At 33.3% G+C, this 20,672-nt stretch overlaps 1 protein-coding gene across 1 annotated transcript; it reads right to left on the bottom strand.

Moving 5' to 3' along the window:
- Positions 1 to 388: 388 nt before the first annotated feature.
- Positions 389 to 17,675, bottom strand: LOC133172314 (solute carrier family 2, facilitated glucose transporter member 1-like). The gene is made up of 11 exons (XM_061307176.1): positions 17,577 to 17,675; positions 10,015 to 10,122; positions 8,583 to 8,870; positions 8,302 to 8,422; positions 7,954 to 8,094; positions 7,050 to 7,187; positions 6,601 to 6,788; positions 6,225 to 6,455; positions 5,897 to 5,972; positions 5,506 to 5,633; positions 389 to 5,142 (listed from the first exon to the last, which is right to left on the bottom strand). Exons 1-11 carry the CDS (start codon positions 17,583 to 17,585, stop codon positions 4,948 to 4,950), a joined length of 1,623 nt encoding a protein of 540 aa, XP_061163160.1. The 5' UTR covers positions 17,586 to 17,675; the 3' UTR covers positions 389 to 4,947.
- Positions 17,676 to 20,672: the final 2,997 nt, after the last annotated feature.

The following is a 20,672-nucleotide window of genomic DNA, read 5'->3' as shown; positions in this document are numbered from 1 at the left end:
TTTATGATAAATCTTGTTTCAGTATGCAACCTCTGCAAAGAAAATGAAGGGAAACTGCAAATAATTGGAATTTTTCTAAGCCAAAGGGGCATAACTCTGTCAAAAGTTGCTTGATCGTACCCAAAACAAAATTTGACCTTGATATTCTTATGATAATCTGTATACCAAATTTCCTTTCAGTATGTGCAACCTCTGCAAAGAAAATGAATGGAAACTGTTGGTGGATCGACAGACAGACAGCAGTAAAGCAATATGCCCTCCCTTCTTTAAAGTGGGGCATGAAAATTAGCTCCCTGAAAATATAAACGAGAACCACATGCTTTTTGAAGTAAATGCATGAGTAGACACAGACTTCTCCTGTACTTCATCTAGTAAAATAAAACACAAGTATTTTATAGATTTTATTGTTGCACTACAGTATAAAGCAAAATATACCCACACATTTAAGTTATATTCAGTAAATTTATCCCTGAATTATTTAGGGCAATAGACAACTTTCACATATTAAGGAGTTATTTCTCTTTGTCGGTATAATGCTAATTTTTCTCACTACGTTCTCACCTGTAAATATTTTAAACCTTTGATGCTTTCCGACTATTTTGTACTGTTCCCATACTGCCAAGGTATGGGGCATGAAAGAAAAAACATAATGATGGTATGCTTATAGATTTAATTTGTTGGACACTGTCTCATCAAGTTGGTAACATTATAGAGGGAAAACAGTATACAGTTGTTGATTGGGGTAGAGGGAAACAGTCGATCTGTTGGACTGGAGTGCAAGCTGTTGCCCAAGGCTGTAGGCCACGGGCAACAGCTTGCATGCCGGTCCAACAGTTCAACTGTTCCGAGACTCCTGTCAACAACTGTTTTGTTATACTCCTACTAAATCAAATTCATAAATTTTACAGAAAATAAAATATTTTTCGTACTCTTACTGTCTCTATATATTTTCAAGTATCGCCTGGATTTCATCTTTGTTCGCCGCAGCAAAACGAACATCGGCCACTCCTGTTTATCTTAACGACAGGTTTAAATTACTCGACACTCCTCGGCTGATTACATTTAACTCACAGTTACCTGAATCAGCCGAGGTTTGCCAATTGAGGAAAAGATAACTCAATTTAGCTCCATTTGACGTCAGTGGGCAACAGTCTTTTTTTAAAAGTCTATTTTAACAGTTCCTGGACTGAAACTCAGGGAAAACAGTCGAACTGTTGGACTTTTTAAAGTAAGAAATTATATAGGGACTGTTTAGTAGGGGTATAACAATGGATTGTGCTGATTGACCCCACAAAGAGAAATAACCTTTGTATTTGTGAAAGTCTGTACGCAAGGTTTCACACAATAGAATAGAATAAAATTTCACACTCTTTTGGATGAAATGAGGAATTTATATTTACAAAGCAATTACTCATTACATACAGTACCAGTAGTTTTCAGAAGAATTTATATTTAACATTTTAGTTCAAAAGAATAATTCTAACTTCATTCATCCTTGGCTTCTTTTCATACAATTGAACATGAGGAATTTATATTTACAGAGCAATTACTCATTACATACAGTACCAGTAGTTTTCAGAAGAATTTATATTTAACATTTTAGTTCAAAAGAGTAATTCTAACTTCATTCATCCTTGGCTTCTTTTCATACAATTGAACATGAAATAACTTTACATGACTAGTTAACAGTTCATCTCCTATGGTAGCAATTTATATTTGTTCTTTGACCTCTGAATTATGACCTTTGCCACCCAAGCTTAACAGGAGCACCCACAAGATTAAGCCGCCCTACGTTTGGTGCCACAGACATAAAATGTATTCTATGCATTTATATGGACATAGCTGGTATCATTGATTACTATAGAAAATGTTTGAACTCTAATTCATCAAAACAATGTATTACATAATTACATGTACATGTATCTTAATAATAATTCAATATTCATGTACAAATTTAAAAATTTCCACTAATATTAATGTCTTTCTCATGATATTTAAAATAACAAACGATCGAGCCATTGTATACAACACAACAACAGAGCAAGTATATATCTGAACATATGGGTAGACATAAACTCTAGAAGAAGACTGGCAGTTAATGTAAACCTGAGGGGTGACAGGGGAATGGGAGGGGTTTAATACTGGCTCCATTTGATTCAAACCTTTTGATATTTTAGCAAGAAATAATCAACGAAAACTTCAATGTTTTCTTCACAGTGAAGAAGATTGATTACGTCGTTTTCTGGCTCACTTTGCTAACTACATGTAAAATATATGTACGTGTAAGTACTGGTACATGATGAATTTTCATTTAAACTCGTACATGAATTACCATTTATTATGATATATTTCATATGAATTATGAACAATTTTTGCCCCTTTTGTTGACTAATCTAAAATATATGTACATGTACATACTGGTACATAATGAATTTTCAGTTGTATTATCATTTATTATGATATATTTCTTATTAATTAAGGGCAATTTTTGCTCCTTTTGTTTTCATTCAAATTCAAAATGATCATCTAGCCTCTTCCTTAATAATTCACAAATTTCTGTGTTATTTGTTACGTAGTCCAGTTTTAAATTCACCATTGAGGATGATAACAAAAGGGAGACTACTTGTACAGAAGGGTAAAAACTCTTAGTATACAGATGAAGTTTCTCAGAAATGGCCTTCTTTTCCCCAAAATCTACTTTTCCAAAAATAAACTAAATAGCACTAAATGAATACAAAGCACTTGCATGTATTTTTCTGTATAAAGAACAACTATAGCTCTAACAAATCCCAACAAAAAATATTTTGAGGATGTCTGTGACACTATAGGAAAATATTTCCATGATCACTTCTACAAACGAAATATGCTTAATACAAAATGTACCAGTGTAAAGAAGTAATAAATAACAAGATAATATGCTTATATATGTAATAGAAAAGATAAAAATAAGCACTATTTAGAAGAATACTTAAAGGACAGGTGATAAAAAATGAAATAAAAACATACATAACAAAATAGCCTATGAAGCACTTGTAATGAATTAACTATCTACATTGCAAGTGCACCAACCTAATAAAACTGTCATGTACAAACAAATTTTGAAATTTTATGAAGCTGCTTGATACTGACTTGATACTGAGAAAAAAGAGAAGCTTTCACTCACAAATATATAACAAATAATAAAAATGTAATGAAATTCATACAGAGAAGAACACTAATATGGAAATGAGAAAAAAATCACATGGTATCATTTCTTGCTAAGTTTTTGGAGTGACTTTTTCTTAGCTTTCGTAATTGGAATGAAGCTGAAAGATATTATTTAGCTGTGTTTATTTTGCAATATTGTTATGGATGTACTCAATTGTGGTTTAAAATATTCCCAGCATGCTTAGAATGATTATCTATTTCAAATTAGAATCCTCTGCTGCTGAGGTTTAAGAATAAGTGGACAGGTAAAAGCATGCAAAACAAAATCAATCAACATTATTCTTTCATACATGTAGCTGCACTGAACAATTGGCAAACTTGTGAGAAAGCCCTAGACTGTTAGATACATGCATATAAATAAGACATTGACACTATTCAAAATAAAACATATAGTGTATAAATGATTTCAGTGCCCTACACAAAGGGAATTGTTTACATGTTAATTCTAAATGCAGGAAAAAGAAACATTCATTTTGTGTTAAAGACAGTAACCACTATCTCTACACACATTTATACACAGTTGTAAAACAATTGCCCTGTACACTTCCTTTAAAGAATGTCTTACTGGAACTTTTCCTCTCCTTTGCATGCAGACCAAAATTCTTATTCAAGAATGTGTTTGTTACACACCATACCCCTGACACAATGTTATCTTGACATTTGACCTCACATAAGACCTTGACCTTCATGTTGGCCATTCACAGTCTCTATAAAGAATTAACCTTTTTCCTTTCCCCCTTCCACAAAGTTAGATTTTTAAGTATAAGTGTAGAAGGATCCATAAAGAAATGCACATGTGGTTGAGATGGAGTGATGATATTATGCATTTTCACAACCTATTATCAAGTTCTTCTGGAAATGACAAAAAAAGAAAACAGGCATTCGGACCACACATGGCAAACTAAACAAGCTTATCACTACACCAACCGTACGTACTAGACTAATAAACACAAATATTGTCATGAAACTAAATATTAACTAATTTCTCTGACAGGTACCTATAACTACATGTATGAATAATGAAGAAAAATCATTTTTCTTTGTAAATCTTCTAGAGATCAAAACATTAACTATTTCATTCTTGTTTTTATCTGCAACCGTAAATTACAGATTCACCACCCATTGTCTGTTATTTAGCAGAACTCTGACTGCCACACCAAGTCATCCTTCCATTCATTTTAAAAATCTATATTTGTGAGGTCACCAACACAAAAATAAATAAAAATGACCCTCTGTAAACAAATTAAACACAAAACTGTAAAACCCTTACAATACAGTGATATTCAATTCAAACATAATTTTTTCCAAATGAACTTTCAGTTGAAATTTAACATCAAATGTGTACTCTTTATCTTTCAACTTAGTATATAACATGTACTTATAAAGTCAACCATAGTCATTAAAATTTTGCAACTCTTCTGTGTAAATTTAACTTTAATAAAGCAGTTATGGGTACATATATTTGATATGTTCATTTCAGAGATCCTAAATATGTTCTAGGTAAGCACCAACAGAAATTCAAGTTGCCTTTTTTCTGTTTTTTTTAAATTTTTAAAACTTAAAATGATGACTACTCCTGAATCATGCTACACTGACATTTGTGACATTTGTATTTTGTTATTACCACATGTTAACAATAAGTCACAACTAAGATTTAACAGTAATTGCCCTTTGTTGAAGAATTCTTTTTATCAAATAAATAAATATGACCCCTCATTTAATTCCTATATTTCTCTAGCATTAAGATTTTTCATTCATTTTCTGCATCTCTTCTCCATCTTCAAAGGGTTCCCTGGCTTTTCTTCCACGGGTTATTGTGGCTGCTATCTCATCAAATGTCCGATTCTTTGTTTCTGGTACTTTGAAGAAGATGAAAAGAATAGCTCCCACCAGAATACCAATAAATGGAAGGTATACATATCCAAGCATAGCTTTCTGTAAGTTATACAAGAGAATCAAGTTTTAAATTGAAAAAAAAAAGACATTCAAGTGGCAATTTCTTTGTGGCATGTTTTCATTTTTTATCAATGAACAGGAAATTTTTGTGGTTGAGCCAAACCACAGAATCAGTTGATCAAGGGACGACAAATTTAACTAAATAGAATAAAACAAGATAACTGGATATAAATTTATGTGTCAGCAAAATTGTATTTTTTTTTTTGCCTAAACCACAAAATTTGATCCTAATAAAATATAATAATTCCAAAGTATTTAATACATAATACAGATACATCTCTCATTTTTCTGCACCATCTTTTTTTTCCAATCAATCATACTTGAACATAAAGAAAGTCTTACCTGCATAAACCTAAATATTAAGTTCAAGATAAAGTTGCAGACCCAGTTAAAGGTCAAGGACAAACTCATGGCTGCTGCCCGAGGCTCTTGTCGGAAGATTTCTCCCACCACAATGAATGGAATAGGACCTGTGAGAAATTAAATTCGACATTTGTATCTCATTAAATAGACTTAGCCTGATATAATCAAGTTTTCTAAATGTAGTAAGTAAAGCTGAAAAATATACAGAAATAAAGCCATTACTAATGAACAGATAACAACATAATTTCAGCGGAAAACTTTTTTTTGCTTATTCCTGTACTTGGTATTATCAAAGGGTAAAATGTCCCATTGCTAATTATGATACAATTATAGAGTAGTTATTTCTATTTATCATATATGTTATAATTACCCAGTCCAAGGGCAAATCCAATGACATAAGTGTGCATGGCAATAATAGCAATTATGGCAAAAACACCCCGAGATTCCTGCAAAAGTAAGGATGCTGTATAATATACAACAAGGAAAATACATGAATTGAAACCCTGTACATAAATATCGAACAATTTTTTAACAAATGTACAATATGGGTTTGATAAAGGCAGATATTTTGTTTCTCTCAGTGTAACTTTCTCCTTACATTATCAATGAATGCAATCTCCTCCTTCAATTCTTACTGCAACAATTATAATAATATTCATCTTACATGTACCTCCAACTTTATCTAAATGCAGACTTACTTGTAGATCTTGGTCGTACTGTAGATTGTGGAAGATTGTGAGAGCTATGAAGGAGACAACCATACAACACATGGGATAAATCAGAAGTGGGCGTCGACCTAATTTCTCCATCAGAGGGACAGCTACAATGGTGGTGAGTACATTAATAAGACTGGTCAGACATACCACCCACTCTACTACACTCTTCTCCACCCCAGCATTCTTGTACATAAAACTGGAGAAGGACATCACCTACAAAACAGACAGGACGTCTTAACCATCTACAAAACCAAAAATATTTTTTTTCATTTTGATTTTTTTTCTAAAATGTTCTGTAACCCTGTTGAGTAGGAACTAAACTCTAATATCTGCTACTAGAAAGAGTAATCTCCCTTACAGCATTAATACCAGACCACTGCTGAGAAATCTGCAGAACACAGGCAATGATAACTGGCCAGCGAAGGTCAATGGTGGTCAAGAGCTGCTTCAGGGTAAAGGACTGGACACTCTGAGATTTACGGGCCTCCACTTTCATCTCGTCAATCTCATCTTCAACATCAAAGTAACCTCTCAGCTTCCTTAATGCTGAAAACATAAGAAGAGACTCAACATTAAAGTAACCTCTCAGCTTCCTCAATGCTGAAAATGTAAGATACTTAAATTTACAAGAAAAGCCTACTTTACTTCCTATCTGCAAATCTTCGCAGATAAAAGACATGTTTATTTAGTAGCACACTCCATTACACTGTTATGGCAGTAGAACCATTGTGGAAGCTGTAAACAACATCTTCACACTTGTCTTTTAATGCTAAAGCTTTAATTATTATCAAATAGACTAAGCCTCACCATCTCTGGCATCTTCTTCCTCGTTTTTCTTGATGAGGAGATATCGGGGACTTTCTGGACAGAACGGGAGACCAATCAGGCAGACCAGGGCTGGGACAGCATTAAAGATGAACACCCATTCCCAGAGCTCATGAGTACCTGTAAAACAATGGAGTACAATTGATAACATGGCAGAGGATGGCATACACAGTAGAGGGAGCATGACAGAAAGCATGGAGTGAAAATCAGCTGATGTTGTCAGTTCATTAATGCTTGAATATAAAATTACATATTCCATTTATGGTAGGAAAGTCTTCTTTAACTTCACTGCAGTAAAATAAAGCATTCTAACTGCTGAGAATATGTCTTATGGAGAATCTATATGTTTTGTGAGTAAAGAACACTTACTAGGGGTGTAACAATTAACCATATATCATAATACATGTACACAAAAAAGCAATTTTATTGTGGTATAAAAAAATTTGTGTCTGTATAATTCTTTCAGTATTTCATATTCATTTCATAAGGATTCTAATGAAATAAAAGTTCTAGCCTGGTGTTGAATGTATTTACTACAAGACACCTGTAATAATGATAAGTTCCTGAGACCGCATGGTTGTATCTTTTTTTTTTTTTGGCCTCTGACAAGTATGTGTACATTAGATTATTTCTTTTTATTTGAACCTTACTAAGGTGATTTTCTTTACTGAATTGTTATCATTCTCTTTAATATCATTTTGTATCAGAGTTTATAAAAGTTACTACTTAAAGAAATAATCTACTAGTACTGTGATAGATTGTTTCCAGTTTTGGAACAGAGAGACAATTCATATGAAAAAATATGAAAAGTGATATATCATGGTACAGTCTCAGTGTATCACAGTATATCATGATACACTCATATCATTACACCCCTAACACTTACCAAAGAGTTTAGATACACCCATGATATTGGACCACAGGATACCAACGGTGATGAACAGCTGATGACAAGTACCAATGGCTCCACGAATCTTCTTAGGAGAAATCTCAGCCAGATATAGTGAGGCAAGACTGACATTCAAACCTGTTCAAATATAAAATAGGTCCATGCATGCTACCTATGCACTCTCTCTCTCAATCTATGGAATCACACCAATGTACAAACTATATAGCACTCTAAACTAGTGGGCAGATTCAAAATTCAAGTCATAAATTTTGACGTTAAATCAGAAATCAATTAATATAATTATGTACTGATATTGATAAATGTGCAAAATTAAACAAAAATTACCGCAGTGCAATCCCACAAGGGCTCGGTGGACAATGAGGACTTCGAAGGATCTGGTAATCTTGGGAATTCCTCCAAATAAGGCGGCCAAAAACATGATGAATGTGATCAGGATCATACCCCTCTTCCTGTTTACAAGAATTCAACACTGTTAACATTAATTCTTAATTCTACGGCAAAAGTACCCTCAAAGAAATTTAGATCTTTGTCTTTGTAAGATCTATCTCTCTCTTTTTCTCTCAATAAACAGCTTTCTAGCTTTTAAAACCAGCATAATTGTCAACTTGCCTCCCAAAGTAGTCAGCCCATTTTCCGGAGATAAAAGCACCAACCATTCCAAAGAGAACAAAAATGGCCACTGTGATGGACCAGAGCCATTCCACTTCATTAGGGGCCTCATAGTCCAAATAATGAACTTTAGTATTGTTCTTTGTAGGAGTTAAGATGTAAGATGTGTTCACGTCAGAACTGTTGTTTCCTAAAGCTACAACAGTTTGGTTGTTCTTCGCTTCACCCATAGGTTGTCCTCCTGCCCTGTCAGTAAGTACATCTTGATAGAACATCTGAATGATCTGTGAAGAAATAATTACCAATTCTGATTTCCAGAAAATTTCACATGCATACATCGCAAAGTCAGGTCTGTTTAAGAACAATATCATATAGGTATATATATACAGTAAAACACGCTTACAGCAAAGTGCCAGGGACCAACAATATTGATTCGTTATAAACATAATTCGTTATATCCCTTCAGTTCACAATATGTTTTAAAACTTAAAGGAATGAAAATCACTTTGCTGTAAGCATAAATTCATTACAAGTGTTTTCACTATAACCGTTTTTTACTGTACCGGTAATTCTCTTTTAGTTCATATATAAAATCAGTGCTCTCACACCAGTTTTTGGGACTGGGGCCAGGGCCGTGAAAATTGGGAAAATTAGCAACCTTTTGAGGAAATTAGGGAAAATCATAACTAGACAATATCCATTAAATTCATTATATATTGAGTTTCTGGTGGTTGTTATCAACTAAATTTCTGTTTTGTAATATAAAGAAATATGAATAACAAGTTTAGGAACTACATATTTTACTAAATGTTCTTTAATATTTGGGGAAGTGACCAATTGGGAAAATTAAAACATTAAATTGGGAAATGGTACCTTTTTTGAATTGGGAATGGGGCCTTTAAACGGCCTCAATTATAGAGAATCGAGAGCCCTGAAAATTCTGGACAATATGTTAGAATATGAACTTAAATGCTATATGAATGTTGTCTACTGGTGAAAATGTTAAGGTGGTTGTTAATATATTATGTACTTGTATCCCAACACTGAGTAAACATACATATGGACACAAAAAGTAATATAGACCAAGCTTTCGTTAGTAACCTTAAGACAAAGATATAGATAGTTTTTGTTATGACGTATTTTCCCTCCAAGTTATTTCCCTTGGTCACAACCCTGGAGGTCAAACAAAGAATGAAAGAGGACCTTAAAAAATCATATATTTATCTGTCAGAAAAATCTCAATACTCAGAATAAGCTTCAATTGGTTGAATTATGAAAGAATCTGTGCATGCTGACCTCCAACATGGCGACCAACGAGAAATAACTCTTGCTTAAATTGCGTCTATCAAAAACTATTCTCTTTCCTGACTTGGTTACTGACATTTACCTACTACGAATCTGCTTGTTCACTTAGTAATTCTGACATACCTTTGCAGGGTTGTTGACATCTCCGATGTTGTAACCGTATAGGAACGAGTTCCCAAATACACAGAAGAACACACTACATAGTAAATAACACGTGTAGTTCACCTCTCTCTGCAAAACAAAAGGAAACGGCATTATATTTAATACATGAAGGATTTTTATACAGTTGAACCTTGTTATCTTGAAATTGATGGGGCCAAGAAAAAACTTCAAGATATTGAAGGATTTGAGATTGCTAAGGTTATAATACATTTTTGGTCAGAAAAGTAAACCATTAAGATTCCCCCTAATGTATTACAAATTTATGGTACCAGGTGAATGATTTCTGAAGGACATCATCTCAGGTTCAAAATTTCTTGCATAACACAACTTTTCTGTCCTTTCGAAGTTGAGAGTATCACTTTTTTTCCTTTTACAACTGATGCCTGCTTAGTCATCACATGATTACAACCCAGGTCATACTTGTGGTGTCATGATAAATTCTTTCTATTTATGGGTTTTTCAAATTTCTTTATTTATACATAGGGATGTCAACGAATATTCGAACAGCGAACATTCAAATATTCATTCGATGAGTTGATATTCGAATATAAATTTAAGATTCGAATATGCGGTGTTTAACAGATTTCGTAAAAAGAAATAGTGATTAATAAATTTTGATTAAATGAAAACCTTAGAATGTCTAAATGACGTGAAGAGTATACTTATCAATTGATCATTGAATGAGTGTCTGATAGAATTAGTCTGTAATTATAAATATTGTAAAGGGCTCAATTTCAGAATAAATGTGTAAATTACTAGATTATCTCGGGTTGTACATACTCCTGAATTTTAGATTCATTATCGGTAAATTAATTAATTACCTAGGGAAATTGTCTATGGAAATATTTGTTTATATTTTTAAAATATTTTATCAAAGATTTTAATCATATCTTTTATTAGACTGATAATTGTAATTAATTACACGTATTGAAATCTAAACAGTATACAACTATCCTGCCTTTGATAAGATGAATGGTTCCTCAGTTGGAGCTACTATAAATTTATTAAATTTGTTAAAATCATATTTTTCTACATTTAAATCAATTATTTATTTCAAACATTGACAAATATGAAGTGGAATTTCTTATTGTACATCTACAAAAGCCTTCACACAATTTTACTCCAATATTAGAATACCTACGCTAAACCTTTCATGAGAGTAGGATCATGCATATTTAAAATAAACCAGATTTTATTTACCGGTATTTTACCGAATATTTGAATATATTCGAATACTTTCTTGAATATTCGAATATGAATTATTGACAAAATTGACATCCCTACTTATACATGTATTTAAAATTGTGAAAATACACAAGTACACATGGACAGCATAAAAATTCATGTAAACTGGACTTGATTAGGACTGTATTGTTCCCAGTGGAACCTGGTTATAGATCTGTATTTATCACAATAACTATACATGGGTAAATGTCAGAGTACAACTCCTTGACATAAAAGAACCAATATATTAGATCTGGTACCAAACTTGGCTAAAGTTTTTTTTTTTTAAATGTAATTATCTTTTTAATATTTTGATCTGTTCTAACAAGCATAACACCAATATAAAACAGAGGTTCAAAGCAGAGAACATTTTCATATTATAAAGAGTGTCTTCACTATGTGTTTGGAACTCTCCAAGTCTCTCCAATGGAACACTCAAACAATGTGTCACAAGAGAAAATTCACATCACCTTCAAACAAATTAAAAATTTTAATGTTGGATATGAATCTTTTTAACTAATCAATCATTTTTTGGATCAGAATAATGAACCAATGTCTAAACAGGAAGGTAAACAGGTGCATTTCAATGAGGAATGTTTTCTAAAGCATGATTGGACATTCTGTTTTTCCTTCTTCCTTCATACATACTTGTATTAAAGGAATTTATGTCCAATACTATACAATGTTTACTACCTCTTATGGAATTCCCTTTTATATTTTCTCGGTTTTAACTGAGAATTCAAGGAAAACTAGGGCATGGCAAATAAGCTCACGGAAATCAATGGTTTTAACACAAGTTGCATGATTTTTTATTGAAAACATGTTTGAACAAGATTGTATAAACAGAAAAATAAAATCAACTGTGTCAATAGAATTGTTTCCTTTCCATTTGAATTATGCAAGTTTCTAACAATGTCCCAGTAACCCTTTAAACTACTATTAAATCAAACCCTAATTACCCACAGGAAGTTTTTTTTTAAAGAAATGATGTTTGAAGATTTAAAAATAATCTATAATTATTTAAATTTGTCCCTGTATGCACCATACCCACTTATGGCAAGTGTAAATCTGCCACCTACATTTAGTACATATGTCCTTTAGAATCAATTTAAAAAACATGCATGCTTAAATGTGTAATTCTTTTCAGATTAAACCAAGCCTATGCACACAGTCACTGGGTGCATGCCCTTCATTTGTTTGTTGATGCAATCATTGAGCACCAACAAATCCATAATAAGCAATTCAGTAACGTAGTAAAAATGGATGGATTCCTCTATAAATAGATGACAATTATATATTGATTGTACGCTCCCACAACTTAAAGGGCTGACGTCAAATTATTGTGAAAAACAGTCTAGATGTTTTCTGACGTAAATAATGACTGAGGTATTTACAGTAAAACCAAAAGTTTCATATGAACAGTTTGTTTTGCATGCAATAATTTGATATTCTCAGCCAGTTTTCTGAGTTGGTGTGGCATCAATAGGAATTCTGTAGCTGTCGATACATGTAATATTCTTTATTTTAATTGACATAATTCCATACATAAACAGATCAGAGGTCAAACCTTGCATAAATTTGTCCTACTTTTCAAAGAGTAATTACATAAATTGCTCATTAATAAAACAGTAGACAGATATATATGATTAAATAGGTTAAAATATAGGGTTATAGTACAAAGTCCACGTTAAAAAATTCTGTTGAGTACTAGGTATAATTAATCTTTAAGCCTGATCCCCTATTGACCTAGGGAGGGTATTACCGATACTATTACGAGGGATTTAACACAACTTACAATATCCATTTTAAAAAAAAACATTCATCTTTCTGTTCTGTAGATACAGTATAACTAAACCTTACACCTTCCCACTCAAATCTCATTAATCATCAATGTACACACATTTTTTGTTCATTCCACATTTTTTCTCATCAAAATAAAGTTTAAACAAACATAAACTTAAATATTACAAACATCCATAATTTTTTTTAGTAGCTAGACTTACACTATTTATAAAAGTTCATGAGGGCAGAGTCAGTGTTACACTGGGTTAGCCCTGGGGTATTCTCCCCTCTACACACTAATGAACTGCTTTCTACAACTTTTAACACACACACAAAAAAAATTAGTTCCAATGCCTAAAGAAAATCAATGCTGCATCCTCTTGTCTTACAATAAATACCCGCAAAACAAAGAATGTGAAGTCCCTCCTAACTAAAATTCATTCAGCCTTGGCTATTAAATTTGACTTATAGTAGCCTTGTCATCGTACATCAAACCTTGAAGAATAGCTAGACTGATATCCTTGGGTGATAAGGTCATTATTGATTGAGAGACTCCATTGACTAACTTTACCTCAAAAAAACATCTTAAAACTACCCCCTTAAGATCTTAGAGGAATACCCTCATACCCAAGATACGCTCAAAGTCCTCTAAGTTTTTGTGGACATTCAGTTTTATCTCAGAAAATCAAATCTTTTTTGGACAGAATTCATATCCTGCTACAGTCGGTACACAATCACATTCCATTTACAAGAATTTCTGACGTAACAAAAAAGATAGGATTTAAAATCCTTTACATATATATTTTCTGCTTATAAATAAATATACAATAAATTTGGGAATTCCTCCTCATTTCCCAATAGATATATACTTTACTTAAGCATGGTACCTATTTATGGAATCATGATTATTTTCATCAAATTCTGCAGGAAAAGAACATATTTCATAAAGTTCTGTCTATTTGTTGAAATTTAATGTCCTTGATTTCAGGAATGCCTTATTTTACTCAATATTTCCATCCCCGTAAAGACCTTGTACTTCACATCACCGCCAATACAGTCTTACATGCCCCATAAGTGTCTTCTAAATGAATCCAAATAATCTATCTCCCGGCATGTAGCCGTCACTGCTAATTTATTATGGCTATCCAGCCTACATTTATTAAGTGGTATATATGTTTAATGTTTTGTTGAGGTATAAAACTTGGTATCAGTCTATTATAAAACAACATTGGCACTAGATTTCTAGCTACTATTAGGATCACTCTTCTCTCTCATTTAACCAACCCCCTCCCAATCCCTCTCCCACCTTCACCCAACCCCCTCCCAATCCCTCTCCCACCTTTACCCTACATCTTCCCAATCCCTCTCCCATCTTTACCCTACATCCTCCCAATCCCTCTCCCATCTTTACCCTAACCCCCTCCCAATCCCTCTCCCACCTTTTCCCTACCCCCTCCTAATCCCCCTCTCACCTTTACCCTACCTCCTCCCAATTCCTTTCCCTCCTTTCAGCACCACCACTGTCACCAAACAAAAATCTTTTCAAGTGAATATAAAAATTTTAACAAAAATTCTCATAAAACTCAAATCATGTTTTATTTGCTACCCCCCAAAAGCATCATAAATATTCATAAATAATTTATTTGAAGGATTTGAAACATCATTCTCAAGTGTGTCAAGCACTCACATGCCTTTTCCATTAGAAGTAATGGAGCATGCATTCTTTTGAAGTTTTCATCAGATGCCACTCCTAATGTTAACCATTAAATAATGCATACTTCTTCTAAATTTTTAAAACATTTTCAGTGATATTGCCAATAATAAAGTCCTTGATTTTTGTTGTTGAAAATCTGGGTAATTAAATCTCTTTGCTAAAGACTTTTTCCATTTCTCATTGTGATTTGTTATACAACTGTGTGTACGTGTACTTATACAACCAATAAATAATGCATACTTCTTCTAAATAAAATAAAAACATTTTCAGTGATATTGCCAATAATAAAGTTCTTGATTTCTTTTGTTGAAAATCTGGGTAAATCTCTTTACTCCTAACTTTTTTCCATTTCTCATTGTGAATTGTTATACACCAGTGTGTACGTGTACTTGTACAGATAAACTCAATATGAGGTAACATGCACTCTAGAAATAAGTACTAAATGTACATATACTATCCTGGAAACTACATATGAGAAATACATTACAATGAATGGGAATTTACTTGAATACTTTAGGGTTTATTCTCTAGCAGGAAATGTGTAACAATCGACGATAGGGATGGGCCACAATAAGGAAGCCACTAAGGATGGGAATTAGGAACTGTGTGTGTTTTCCATACGATATTTCTGACTTGCGCCCCCTTAACTGGAATGTACAGACTCAGTTTATTTTCTGTATAACGTACATCCTGTACCCACATCCCCTTGTTTACAGACAGATCCTGTTTTGTTTGGATCATCAGCACCCCCTGAGTTCTGTACCAACCCCTCCTAACTACAACTGACCATCACAAAGATCTAGGACTAGGCCTTACTTGAAAATACTAGTTCAGATTCTGGATGACATCTTTCAAATAAAATACAATGAATGTTGTGAAAAACAAAATATTCAAACTTGTTTTAGATAACATCATTCGACCACTTTATACAAACAAACTGACAATTTATCAATACATAACCATTTAAACTAGAATACAAGGGGGGGGAAATCTTAACACTTTTTAAAAAAAAAAAAATGTAATCATCTACAAAATCAGTTGTACTGAGTACAGTGAAGTTTCCTGCTGCTTTCACCCTTGTCCTTTTGTCACTATGCTAGTAAAGTGCCTGTCCTGCTCCGGTCAGACTGCTGTGACACTGGTCAGCTGCTTACCAGGACATCAATCAATTTTTGTCAGCTTTCTATTCATTTGCCCACTGCTTTGTTATAGTTTCTCTCTCAAGCATTTTTCTTTTTCTAACATTCTCAACATGCTTCTCAATGACCTTTATAATTTTTCTTTTCCTCTGTACTGCTTCAGTTTGCTGGCCTAGTGTCTTTATGTGTATTAAATGTCAAATGAAGTCCTTTTGAAAAAGATCTAATACATATATGGAAAATTATCTACATGTATTAAAATTCCTACTTTATTTTATCAGTTAAACAGTATAATTCTGTTAATTTATTTTAGTATTCCAGAATAATATCTACTCCTCTTTGTTGCTTTGTAAATTAACATCAACTGTCATTATTAGCACTTGCAGAAACTAGGCCAATACAAAATCAATACTGCTCTGCTTTTTATATGCTTGTCTCTTCTCACAAGATGATAACAAACAACAGAGGCACAAGACGAATAACAGCACAGTAATAGATTCTTGTGCAAGAATGCCATTCTTCTGTGAATGTATGCCAACTATATTTGCATCATCTTGTTGTTTTGAGTTGTACACTAGTTAGAGCTGTGAAAACAGAGGCTCACTGTTCAGACAATCACAGGTTATTGACTTTAGAAGCTCCCTTCTACTATTGATTGATAGAAGCAGCAGCCATCTTTTGTTTTCAATGCTTCTCAATGAACTTCAAGCAATTCATTACATCAGATTTGTTGGTACAGCTTGCATCATCTGGCTTTTCATCTAACAGTTACTCATTTACTAACTGCATGGAGTGTAAATAAAATTTGGGATTTTAATCAATAGATCTGACACATCTATTCATTGTATAGTGGACACTAGCCGATATTAAAAAAATTCCTTGCCATCTTTTACTGCCTTAAACAGTAAAGAGATTGTATGATTTTTGGTCATTGAGGTTAAGAATTCATTCTTTAAACCCGTTAATGCCGTTATTGTAGCATGGACACCGTGGCCTGAATATTTAAACTGGGGATTACTCTTATTCTAGTGACCGACTGAAATATACCTCAATGACTTTCACACATAAGGTGAAAGAACAAAATATTTTAAATATCTTTAATTTATACACTTCTCTTATGACAATCTTTTCTGATGATGCAATCTCTATTACTTTCTGTCAATATGAAAAATTTAAGTGATGACTCTTGAATGAAAATTTTCTAGCACATCAAAAGAAATAAGTGCATTGACGTGTCCTTCCACTAGTGTATGAATATATATTATGTCTTATTAATACTATACTATTGACACTATAAAGACTTTAATATATAACACGCCGTGAAAGAACCATTAAATTTCAGAATATCAACAAAATTTCCAGAAGAATTTATTGATCATTTAAATTGTTTTCCCTATACTTATCGATTACACAAGACTAAATACAAAGAATCCCTAATGTTTATACTGAAAATCACAATCATTCAAGCATAAAATGTTCAGATCACATTGTACAACATAAAACATGATATTGACCACGTGTTACTGTACACAACATTCTTCCATTGATTACACGAGCACTTCAAATATTCACACTGTATGTTTTCACAACTATGTGTACATCCCTCAATAAACTGATGAAACATCAAAATGAAAGTATAGAGAGAAATCAAATTATATACTCACATCAGTCATGATTTCTGTGCGTGATTTTTACTGTGTGACAAATAGACGCTCTTCTTCTCTTCGTGTTTCAACAATGTTTTGACCTTCAACAGGAAAAAAGAGGCATATAAATATGTGGAATCCTGATTGGTTGTTGCACTCCACACCCTCTCTACGTATAATGTGTGTGGGAGAAATCCGAGAAGTTCCGATTCCAATTACACTGGTAGCACTGGTTCTCTGCCCTTGATTCCAGTCGCTACCGCTAGGAATTAGGGCGCTTGCGCCCGTTAACCAATGTCAGGGTACCAGTCTATTACACTGGCCTTGTCACCAGTCTTTGGCATCGTCTAAAGCATTTTTGGGGGGAAGGGGGGTGGGAGGGACCAAACACAAATTCATTGACGAAAAAAAGACAAGGCCATCAGACATTATTCGCTTTCTATTTTAAAGTATTGTTGGCATTTTGGGGTGGGGGTTACCATGGGAAATCAGTATAAATCTGTATCTCGGGGGTACGATTGGTAGGGACAGTAAAAGGAAGGAACTAAAGAGAGGAGTAAGGATTGAGGGGGAGGGGATGATATGGGGGAGGGAATTAAGAGGTCGATATTTATATTAAGCCCTGGATCTTTTTCACTACCGCAAGAGGGAACTTCAAAACATACATGTATTAAAGAAGAAAAAGTAGACGAGGTGAAATACCAGGTGGCGAAAAGAGAAAACCTGATTTACTGAGGGTATGTCTTGGCTTACCTGTCCTACTTTATACAATTACTGACTTTTGATGAGGTCTGATATTCAGATTTAGGTTTTTGAAAAAAATTATTTTGATTAATGGTTTTTAATTAAGTTTGTAAAATATTTTTTTTTTAAAATGGTGAAAGTTTTCTTTACTTGTTTCAGTTATTTTCAAAAATATTTCAAAAGATATACGTACTTATTTTTATCTAGGTACATGTATGTTCATAGTTTAAGGTCTTGAAACCCGCATTCCAGTTCAATACAATATTTTTTTTTTAAATCTCACATTACTTCTGAAAGATTTCTGTTGTTTTTTCCCCGATAAAAATGGTTTGTTTTTTGTTTTTTTTTACTTTGTATGAATTTCTCGGTTATGCTTTTTTTTGTTTCGAATTTTCATGATCACATCTAAGTCATATACTTTTTCATCATAATACTAACAACAATTAATACTTCCGTGTGTTCTGGAAACTACAGACAGAGTTTTCCTTAGAACTATAACCGTGGCACTTCCAAGAAAAATAGTTGTACTGTGAAGTTTACATTTAAGGAGGCTGGGGGGTCAACAAATTAACCACCAGATTTAACTTAATTTGTTAGAAATGATATCTTAAGCTGTCAACTATCATTTGGCAAAGAAAAATTTCAAAAATTTTAGTTTTAAAATTTGATCATTTTCTATATCTTCATATGGAGCTCTTCTTCTAAAGGAGATCAATATAGTCTAAAAATGGCCACAACCCCCCAGCCTCTTTAACAAAGAAGTACTTAAAGTTCTCTATTATTTAAAGACCTCTGTTCAATTATGTTCCTGTTTTGAAATTAACAATCTGATTATTGACTTGTTAAGAGTCTATGTAAACAGGAGATGTTTGTGAAAGCAGAAACACTTATGCCCCCCTCCAAATCCAAGGGGCATAACTCTGTTAAAAATTGCTCGATCATACCCAAAACAGAACTTGACCTAGATATTCTTTTGATAAATCTGTATACCAGATTTCATTTCAGTATATATGTGCAACATCTGCGAAAAAAATGAACGGAAACTGCAAATAATTGGAATTTTCCTAAGTCCAAGGGGCATAACTCTGTAAAAAATTGCTCGATCGTACCCAAAACAATTCTTGACCTAGATATTCCTATGATAAATCTGTATACCAAATTTCATTTCAGCATGTGCAACTCCTGCGAAGAATATGAACGGAAACTGCAAATATTTGGAATTTTCTAAGTCCAAGGGGCATAACTCTATGAAAAATTGCTCGATCGTACCCAAAACAGAAATTGACCTAGATATTCTTATGATAAATCTGTATTAAATTTTTATGTGCAACCTCTGCGAAGTAAACGAACGGAAACTGTTGGTGGACCGACAGACTGCAGCAAAGCAATATGCCCTCCCTTCTTCGAGGGGGGGGGGGCATAAAAAATCTGTATTACACCCCACCCCATGAATGCTACCCCATGCTTTAGTAGATTTAATTTAAAAAAAAAGATGTTTTTCAGTAGTCTGGAACAGGCATCCCATTAGAATTCCAGAGTAGCCATTGATTACTAGACCCCAACCAGCCCCCAAAAATATGAATTCATAAAATCAGTCAACTCTCAATTTATTAATGATAATGGACCTTAACGCTCAACTAAGTCAATATGGCCCTGCCGTTTTTTTATAAGCAGATTTTTTCTATTATATATTCCTACGTGAAACTTTGATCACCCATTGCAGCCCCATCCTATCCCAAGAGGTCGATTTGAACAAAATTGAATCTACAATACCTGAGGATGCTTCCAAATCAATATGACTAATCATGGCTTTGCTGTTCTTGAGTATAAGTTTTTTAAACCATATATTCCTATGAAAAAAAAATTGATCCCCCATTGTGGCCCACCCTTGCCCGGGGTCATGATTTGAACAAACTTGAATCTACACTACATGAGGATGCTTTTATATCAATATGACTAACATGGCTTTGCTGTTCTTGAGAAAACGATTTTTTGAAAAAAAATTTCCTATATATTCCTATGTAAAACTTTGAAATCTCATTGTGGCCCTACCCTTCTCCCGGGGGTCATTATTTAAACAAACCTGAATCTTGAATTCACACTTCGTGAGGATGTGATTTATGTTGACATTGCTGTTCTAAAGAATTTTTTTTTTTTTATTTTTTTTTTTAAAATCCATGATACCAGGTATTCATAAGTAAAACTTTGATCCCCCATTGTAACCCCACCCTATTCCCAGAGGACATGATATGAACAAAATTGAATCTACCTGAGGATGCTTCTAAATTAATATGATTAATCAAGGTATTGCTGTTCTTGAGAGAAGATTTTTTCCTATATATTCCTATGTAAAACTTTGATCCCCCATTG

This window comes from Saccostrea echinata, unplaced genomic scaffold (genome assembly GCF_033153115.1).
Source record: "Saccostrea echinata isolate AGI-Se365-2 ecotype Australia unplaced genomic scaffold, CSIRO_AGI_Sech_v1 ptg000054l, whole genome shotgun sequence".
NCBI lineage: Eukaryota > Metazoa > Mollusca > Bivalvia > Ostreida > Ostreidae > Saccostrea > Saccostrea echinata.
The sequence above is the reverse complement of the archived record's forward strand: the minus strand, read 5'-3'. Positions and strand labels throughout refer to the sequence as shown.

What these genes read in the sequence shown, in the direction of transcription:
- LOC133172314 (XM_061307176.1), bottom strand. An exon ending in ATGTCAACAACCCTGCAAAG is followed by an intron (nt 8,871 to 10,014) that starts GTATGTCAGAAT and finishes ATTTCTTCACAG; the next exon opens with ATCATTCAGATGTTCTATCA. An exon ending in GGAAGAAGATGCCAGAGATG is followed by an intron (nt 6,789 to 7,049) that starts GTGAGGCTTAGT and finishes TTATGTTTTCAG; the next exon opens with CATTAAGGAAGCTGAGAGGT.